Source organism: Musca vetustissima, unplaced genomic scaffold, assembly GCF_032173495.1.
Source record: "Musca vetustissima isolate MV318-11 ecotype Yass unplaced genomic scaffold, APGP_CSIRO_Mvet_v1 utg45504, whole genome shotgun sequence".
Lineage (NCBI taxonomy): Eukaryota > Metazoa > Arthropoda > Insecta > Diptera > Muscidae > Musca > Musca vetustissima.
Genome location: NW_026874781.1, coordinates 156,478 through 166,473, shown reverse-complemented (window position 1 = coordinate 166,473; position 9,996 = coordinate 156,478). Strand labels below are relative to the sequence as shown.

The 9,996-nt window shown below is 34.7% G+C and overlaps 1 protein-coding gene across 1 annotated transcript; it reads left to right on the top strand.

Annotated features, from left to right (window-relative positions):
• Nucleotides 1-2,811: 2,811 nt before the first annotated feature.
• LOC133336744 (lectin subunit alpha-like) lies at nt 2,812-3,784 on the top strand. Its single transcript, XM_061545026.1, has 3 exons — nt 2,812-2,940; nt 3,019-3,130; nt 3,492-3,784. The coding sequence occupies exons 1-3, from the start codon at nt 2,812-2,814 to the stop codon at nt 3,782-3,784; spliced, it is 534 nt and encodes a 177-aa protein (XP_061401010.1).
• The last annotated feature ends 6,212 nt before the right edge of the window (nt 3,785-9,996 follow it).

The following is a 9,996-nucleotide window of genomic DNA, read 5'->3' as shown; positions in this document are numbered from 1 at the left end:
TTTTCGAAATCGTTTAGCTTATAGTGAACATAATCTTGTTCGTCTAACTTCCTGAAATATTATTATATTTTCAAAATTGCATTTAATTACTTTTGAAGCGGATCAACTCTGTTTTTATTCAAATATTATTTGCTATAGTATAAACGCATACATTTTATTAATCATTAAAATGCAACTCTTATTTAAATATTTAAAATTAACGGTTAACTATGTAAATATTTTGTAAATAGTACTAAAAAACTACATCTCTGAATCTACTACATTATTACACAGCCAATACTAGACGAGGATCTTCCTTCTCATAAGTAGTATTTAAGCTCAATCAAATTTCAATACAATTCGTTTAGCGAACACTGAAGGCTTAAGATCATTACCCACGCTTGCCCAAGTTGATGGACGATCATAAGCTGGAAGTAGTTCCGAAACAAGGAGTAGCCAACATTATTGTAAATCTTGTTGTTTCAGTTTCTTCACTTTTCAATAATCTGAAATGATTATGGTTCTCGATTTAAATGTACTTTTTAATGGGGGACAGTAAAGTAAAGATTCCTTTGGCCTATGGGGACATTAAAACATTTATTTGAAACCTATTTCAACCCATAATTTAAATATTTTACCTCGACTTAGGTATAATATTCTTCTAAAATTGTTACGACTCCTGTTAGGCTGCGCTAGAGGGGACCTTCCGGTTAGCTAGCGGTCTACGGCCTATGCTTCTCAACCCGTCCATGGTTGCCAAAGCTTCCTCATTTATTTGTTGGAAACCCCTTCATAACATAAACACTCACCTCTAGGACTTCTCCCTATTCACAAACTAGGGATAAGTAAATCGACTTTCCACTAATAGATTAATCGACTTTTTGTATTGAAAAGCCTATAAGTTGAGATCGACTTTTGATCTATGAGAAAATCGTAAAGTCGACTTTTCATGATCGACTTTCGATTTTCTTTATAAATACTTGTTTTTTTTATCACAAAGCTCAAAATCATATAAAAAATCATTCAAATAGAATGAAGACAAATGTCGAACTTTGACAAATTTGAATTTAATTCGCATATGCAAGTTTCGCATCAGGGCGGAATAAATACAAGTTATCAACTTACGACATTTGTAAAGCCACATAGCCCAATATGCTGATGAGCCGCTTAACCAACGGCGAAACGCGTCGCATATGGTGGTGGGTACGTAGGTTCTTCCCTGGCTTTCCTTTTCATTGCAAAACTTCGATTATAAAGCTCGACTCGAAAGAGTATAAAAAAGTAGCAGTTTGGGGGTTTTCTATAATACTCATACCCTAACAGAGCTCACTTAATAAGGGATGTGGTTATCACTCTTCAATTTCTGGTCAATTCAAGTCCTTCTCTATCGTTCTTAAGGAATATGTAAAATATATTAAAGTACCTCGAAACTATAGAGTGGATATTCTGCTTATAAAAGGAGTAGTTTGGGGTTTTTCTAAAATACTCTTACCCTAGGAGAGATCACTTAATAGGGGATGTTGTTATCCTTCTTCAATTTTTGGTCAACTCAAATCCTTCTCTATCGTTCTTAAGGAATATGTAACATATATATTAAAGTACGTCAGGCATTAAAAATTCCTAACAATGTAAAGATAAAATTTCTTACAAACTAGGGCAAACACATAGACAGCACATTAACACACAACAGGTTGTTACTTCGGAAAAACTATGTTGAGGTTCATATAACCGTCACTGCACATATATCCTGGTCTTGATAGTCTCAGTGCTTATTATATGATTACCTTGTTATGGGCTTTACTTCTCTCGAATTTTTAACGCCAATATATCTGGGCATTTTGGTGGTTATTTCGCCTTGCGGACAGAGGCACCAGGCAGTGGAACTTTACTGATTTCCTAACGCCTGTGGTACAACAATTTTCGGTCTTCGACAAGAACTTCAACCGGAACTCAAAGAATCACTGGCCTCGCTTTTGATATTTCGGAGGCCAGTGAAATTTAAGGGTTTTAATTTTTTATTGGAAATATACGATAAGATAGCATTGTTAGCAAACAAATCCTAGTAAACACCTTACTTTAGATTTTATTCACAATACCTAACAAAAAACACGAGTGTCTTCTTTGCAATTATTATTTTAACTTTTTTTTTTTAAATATAGTGTTAATCTATTTTGCCAGAGATAAAATTTATATTTTAACAAATGCGGTTATTGAACCACTAATGGCTTCAATTTCCTGCATTTTATCTTATATACCCCATGAAACATCCACCATATTCCCAAATGTTTCCAAGACATTTTGAAAATACACATATAAACGATCTCACAACATTTTGTCTACTCATACATTGACGTGTTAACGTATTAAATGTCAGATGTTCAGGGTTGTTTTTTTGTTTAGGTTTCGCTCTCCCACTGAACATACCTTCCACTGAACATTCCTCCCACTAAACATACCGCTTTAACAGAATATGGTAACACCTTTTCTTTCATTCTTTCTTTTCAGTGTGATTCGCCACTCATTGTGCCGCTTAATTTGTCTATTGAATGAAACAAAAAATAATAACATATTATATATACAAGTTTTTCAGATCACCTCAGCTTGTGCATGGATCGGAGGATATATCGACGTTGTCCGTAAGTTTTCTACTACTCATAAATAATATTAATTTATGTACAAATGAATTGAAAATAAAACGTCTCTGCATCGATCGATTCATTTATTTTTTTTACTCATCAGTCTTATTTTAAGCTTATCACCTAACACAAGTCTGTATTATAAATAGGGCTCTACGACGAAAGTATTTCAGTTCACTTTCAAAATTCAAACAAAATGGTCAGGCATTTGTTCGCAGCTCTAAGTTCTATCTGTTTAGTAGTTTTTATAACGGAAGCCACCGTCTCCGACAAATGGAGTAAAGTGAATGAATTTGGTAAAATTTTTATTGAAGAAGAACAAAAGGTAAAGAGGAATGTTTTTCCGAAAAAAAAATATTCGAACTTCCGTTTAAATCCAATGATACCATATAATAACTTTCAGTATAATTGGTTTGAGGCCAAGGATGAATGTGCAATAAGGGATATGACACTCATAGTCATTGATACACCGGAAAAGAATGCAAGTATTGAGAAGGTATTACGTAGGAGATTTGGTAAGTAATTAATTTTCTTAATATTTTTTTTTTAATTTTTTTTTTTAAATATTTTTTTGATGCCCTATTTATGGGCGTGATTTTTTTAAAAAATATTTTTTTGAAATCCAACACAAGTGTAGATTTTTTAAAAATATTTTTGAGGTCAATATATAGGCGTAAATTTTTAAAAATTATTTCTTTGATATCAATATATACGCTTGGATGTTGAAAAAATATTTTTTCGTGGTGGCCATAAAAGCGTGGATTTAAAAAAAAAATCGAGGGCAGGCCATATGAATGATTCGTTTTTAATATTATAGATAATATACGGTTTTCGATATGTTTTCATTTGTAATATTTAATTTTTTTTATTCCACAGGAAAATGTCCTAATTTATGGTTGGGTGGCAACGATCTTGGATTGGAGGATAAATTTACGTGGTCTTCAACTGGCAAACCTTTTGAATTCTCCAATTGGTCGAATGGTCAACCGGATAATTCCAAAAACAATGAACATTGTGTGCATTATGATCGGAGAACGGATTTTGAATGGAACGATACACAGTGTGCAACAAAAATGGGTTTCATTTGCGAAGAAAATCATTTTTTGCGCTCTGCTCGACACGACATGGAAGAGAAGAAAATTGCCATAGATCACTTATTTGCATTGTAGAATACGTTGTAGAATATGTTTTAACGATTGTTATTATTCAAAAAAAAATAAATAAATAAAATATGGGAAAGAATGTTAGAAATAAATGAACTTTTATTTACCCTACTGCATGAGTTGAGCCTGTTGGGATCTTGGGATAGGTATGCCATGACATTGTAAATCGTATGTTAAGAGGTATTTTATTCCATAAAAAATATGAAACAAAAAATTATCGATTCTCAGATTGAAAACTTCAGCTAAAGATCTTTAGCAAAACGATAATGGGGCGTTTCGTGAATGATTTTTATTTTCAAAAAAGTTTAAAACGTAAATAAGGACATTTAAATCGAAATTAAACGGCATATACATTAGAACTTTTTACCGGGTTAACCTACTTTATGAGGATTTATTTGACATATATGCAAAGGAATTGACAATTGAAACCCACTGGGTTAACGAAATCCGGTTAAATGTAAACGTACTATTACATCAACTTCGGTTCGATATACATTCAAAAAGTTCCGTTAAAAATTTTTCTGCCCCTCTACACCCTCGTTTTCATAGAGGAACATTATTAAACCACAATCCTCAAATACTATAAAGAAAGAATAGTCCATCCAGATTCATCATTCCACCTCCGCTCCATCTTAAACGAAATAAGTTTTTTTTACCCACCAACAAACGTATCTTTTGTACCATTTACCTAACCAATTTTCTGAATGGTTTACCTATAGTGAGCATATGTCATACACCAATAACTTTACTTATCCGAAATGATTAAAGAATCCGATTTAAAGTGATTATTTATACTCTTTCGAATCGAGCTTAATGATCGAAGTTTTGCAATGAAAAGGAAAGCCAGGAGAATAACCTACGTACCCACCATTATGCGACGCTTTTCGCCGTTGGTTAAGCGGCTCATCAGGCATATTGGCTATGTGGCTTTACAAAAGTCGTATGTTGATAACTTGTATTTATTCCGCCCTGATGCGAAACTTGCATATGCGAATTAAATTCAAATTTGTCAAAGTTCGACATTTGTCTTCATTCTAGAAACAGTCCTTTTCAAAGCAGATTTTTGTTGTAGCGATGGATAATTAATCCACGCACACCTACAATTGCCTCCATGGTATACACATGTTTTTGCGCAACCGTTTTGGAAGTGTGTTAATGGCTCAGAACGTTAAGTGGTCTGGCAACATTTGTATGTATTTCTGTAATGAGGGAGAGTAACGTTTCATTGAATCGGTTTTCTATGGGGACCATAAACATTTTTTGGAACCTAGTTAATATATTCCATTATGACTAAGGGATCATTTGTCAATAAATTCAATAGTCAAAAATTGTTATAGAACCCGACTCAGCGTACTATTAATGGGGGACAGTAAAGCTTAGCTGTACAGGTTTTTACGGAGACCATCAAACATTTATTGGAAGCTCATTCAATTCCATCAAAACCCTCCTCCTAACCTTCAGGTGGAGATTCCACTTTAGTTTCATTGACTGACAATGATCACATGGCTGACGTATTCGATGTGGTTTCTGAATGATCTAAATGTAATGACTTCCTCCATGATGTCAGATAATCTATTATCTCTCATGGTCCTTATGAACACAAATGCATTTGTTTGATAAATTATCAATGGTTCTTTTGACATCACGCTTGCATTTTGCAGGACCTCATGCTATTATTTTGTTTTGCACTATAAAAACAAACATTAAATGGGATATACATTTCCAGAGATATGTATTAATGATCCACTGCATTTTTTCTTTCGATCATCAGAACGATTCCACGATTCTCGTATTCGATTAGAGTCCAAAATTAATGATAACAAATTCCCTACACAGGTTTTTTGTTCTCCACCTCAACTGGTAGATCGATATATCCTCCTTGATGTCAGACAATCGATTCTTACATGGGAGTTTAAATTGTTAATTATGTTCCAGAGATATGTATTACATTCCACTGTTTCCTAACCCGGTATTAAGGATCCACTACTGCAAGTTTTCTACAACTAATAAATAATATTTATTTATGTACAAATGAACTGAAAATAAAACGTTTCTGCATCGATCTAAATCTCCTTCATTATGTCGGGCAATACATCTTCTCTCATGACCTGGCTTCAAGCAAATTGAAATTGAGAAGTGCGGGTTTGCCGAAAACAAAATCCTTTTCTAATGGATTTTTCAACATCACATTTTACGCGCCTTTCACGCGACCCTAACCACTTTTATTGATCCTTAAACACCATCAAACTATGAAAAAGGATATCAAGACATGAATTATTTACATACAGCCTTAAGAATCGTTCTTTTTTTATTGCATGACCCACAAATTCCCCACGTTGCAGTGTGGAATGTGTTAGGACGCTACTCAGTCACAAGTCAAATAATGTATTTATGTATGTGCGATAATTTTCGAAACATATTAACGTCTGCTGCTTATGTAAACAATAAGCGCAAGTATTATCAAAAAGTCGAACAAATCGATTGAGATTTTAGAGATGTTTAATAGAAATTTATTGTTAATTAATAATTACTGGCTGACCCGGCTAACCTTATTTAAATTGCATTAACATTGGGATGGAAAAAACACAATCATTGACGACATATTGAAGAAAATAACGTGAGGTTTTATGTCCACTTTTTGCAATAAAATATAATCAATAATATTGTTCACGTGATTGTAAACCTTAATTTACTGATAACACAATATGTAACGCAAAATTGTTATTATAGGTTCCATCTAATGCCGAATCAAGTACCAAAATAATTTTTAAGCCGAAGGTCATATTGTGGAATTTATCAATTTGTAGAACTTATTCATATAACAAAAATTAATTTAGCTTAGCACGTCTAGGGCTAGAACTTCGGTCCTCGGAGCAACACAAATGACCACTTAACGTTCTGAGCCATCAACACACTTTCAAAATGGTTGCGCAAAACATGTGTATACCATGGAAGCAATTGTAGGTGTGCGTGGATTAATTATCCATCGCTACAACAAAAATCTGCTTTGAAAAGGACTGTTCCTAGAATGAAGACAAATGTCGAACTTTGGCAAATTCGAATTTAATTCGCATATGCAAGTTTCGCATCAGGGCGGAATAAATACAAGTTATCAACATACGATCTTTGTAAAGCCACGTAGCCCAATATACCTGATGAGCCGCATATCCAACGGCGAAAGGCGTCGCATAATGGGGAGTACGTGTAGGTTCTTCTCCTGGCTTTCCTTTTCATTGCAAAACTTAGATCATTAAGCTCGACTCGAAGGAGTATAAATAATCACTTAACAATTACTTTCATATGATCACTCCCCTTACAAGGCAAAATTCAAATATCAAAACAAATATTTTTATAGAAGACCAAGTTCTGATATTGCTCTGATATAAAAACCACCGGGAACTTCTAAATCATGATGAAATGTTATCGTCTAATCGCATTTGGAATATCGTCACATTTTTCAGCGAATTGATTTGCAATTAGTAGGAAATATTTGTCGACTTTTAGACTTTTCGATTTTTGCCTCTGACCAAAAAGTCGATTTTTAGACTTTTCGATTTTTGCCTTTGACTAAAAAGTCGACTTTTCGATTTTTTCAAAACTGTTCAAAATCCATTTTCGACTTTTACTGACTTCTACAAATCGACTAAAAATTTGATTTTTTATATGAATTATTGTGAACAGATAAAGTAAAGTTCCGGAAAGAGCAATTTGAGCTTTGTGATAAAAAAAAAACAAATATTTACGAAGAAAATCGAAAGTCGATCTTGAAAAGTCGACTTTACGATTTTCTCATAGATAAAAAGTCGACTTCGACTTTTAGACTTTTTAATACAAAAAGTCGATTAATCGATTAGTCGAAAGTCGATTTACTTATCCCTAGTGTCGCCCACACATCCGATGTCGACAAAAATTAATTTTTTACAAAAATAAAAATTACACATATTTTCCAACAGGTTGAAAATAAGACAAAACGTCGAATATCTGACGTGAATACTAATAATGCAATTCTTGGCATAACTATACAAGGTAGTCGTCTCATTTCAGAAATAGATAATGGCAACCCTTCTTAATGTGGAATTCATATATCGATTTCAAATAAAATGAAAAATAAATTCCATAAAATGTTACGCATGGCGATTGGCAAATTTTCAACAAATTAAAAATATATTTTTTCTAAAGTTCCATATTGTTCTCAAGATTTAACTAAGAATGTTGCAATTTGTAGGTTTTATAGGCAGGGAACATAAAAATATTAATAAATAACAACGATTCAAAAATGTTTGCCACTGGACATAAGATTTGCGTACATTTCGAAGGAAGATTACTTACTTAGCTGGCTGGCTTGTGACAGAACTTTCGTTCCATAAGCCGAGCTTAGGAACCATCAACTGGTTCGCTTTTATATGCCTTCTGGGGTGGGTCATCTTCATCCATTCTCACAACATGACCTAACCAACGTAGTCGCTGCAACTCAATACGTCTAACAATGTCGATGTCCGAGAATAGCTTGGTACAACTCATGGTTCATTCGACGGCGATATTCACCGTCAACGCAGATCGGTCCATAGATCTTTCAGGTAAATTTTCTCTCAAACACTCCAAGACCTGTCTCATCTGCTTGCGTAAGTACCCATGCTTCAGATCGGTATAACAGCACGGGTAGTATCAGCGTCTTGTAGAGTGTGAGTTTGGTCTGGCGGGAGGTGGTCTTGCTTTTTTGCATCGGTCGGCCATCACTATCCTTCTCCGAATTTCAAAACTGATGTCATTCGTTTTATTTATGGCGGTACCAAGGTGTATAAAATCTTTGACTACCTCGAAGCTGTAGTTCTAAAGTTCCACAGTTGGTCCGAGTCTACTGGACGTCTTGTGCGTTGATACCATCAGCTTGGTCTTCTCGCCGTTTACTGCCAGACCCACTCTGGCAGACTCCTTCTCAATTTTTTCAAAGGCGGTCGTTACCGCTCTCAATGTTCTACCCATTATGTAAAAGTCATCGGCGTAGGCGAGTAATGGTGTTGTTTCTGTTCACTTTTGCCTCTCGTATGACCTTTACCAGCAGGATGTTAAAAAGGTCAGACGACAAACTATCACCTTGTCTGAATCCTCCTTCGGTATTATTAAAGGGCTCCGAGAGGTCCTTTCCGACTTTAACTGCTGATCTTGTGCCTGCTAAAGTTATCCTGCATAGCCGAATTAATTTTGCAGGAATGCCAAACGCATACATGGCTTTAAACGCCTCTGAACGGATAGGCCTGTCGAATGCGGCTTAATAGGCGACGAATTGGTGGAATGTGGTGGATTTGCCAGGTCTGAAGCCACTTTGGTATTGTCCAATAATGTCATTGACCATTGGCTTCAGTCGTTCACACAGTACGTGGATAGCACTTTATATGCGATGGGAAGGAGACTTATTCCTCTATAGTTGGCAGGAAGATATTTTCGTTTAAATGTTGAAAGCTGAATGCTGTCAAAAGTAAATTTATGAAAAAAAACATTGGAAACAGATGACTGCATGAGACTACCTTGTACAGTTATGCCACGAATGCGATTATTGTCATTATTTTTTGCACCGTAAGGACCGATATTAGTATTGGAATATAAAAAATGAATTAGGATAGAAAGAAATTATTTAAATATTTTGGGACGAACTAAGCTTCTACATATCAATATAGCTTCTCAATGCACTCAATACTTCGGTATTGTTGGTAGCATTTAGTATTTCAGGGAGTCAACATGCCTTCTTTACGAGCACCTACATGGGATGATTTAAAACAATAATACTGAAGAAGGCGGGGCCATGTTACAGTTTTCTTCTGCAATAGAAATTGTAGAAGAAAACTGCCCACTCAAGTCCCAGAATGCAAGTTGTTCGCCCAGGTATCCTCCGAGATTGATATGAAATCTAAACTTCTGATCGATTTCAATATACAACCTTGGATTTTTTGGTGATTTTTTTTTAAATATTTTTTGGAGATCCATATAAAGGCGTAGATATTTTAAATATTTTTTTTTCGAGGTGGATTTTTTAAATATTTGTTTTTGTTATTTGAATTTTGCCTTGTAAGGGCAGTGATCATTTGAAAGTAATTTTTAAGTGATTATTAATATTCTTTCGAGTCGAGCTTAATGATCGAAGGTTTGCAATGAAAAGGAAAGCCAGGAGAAGAACATACGTACCCACCACTATGCGACGCGTTTCGCCGTTGGTTAAGCGG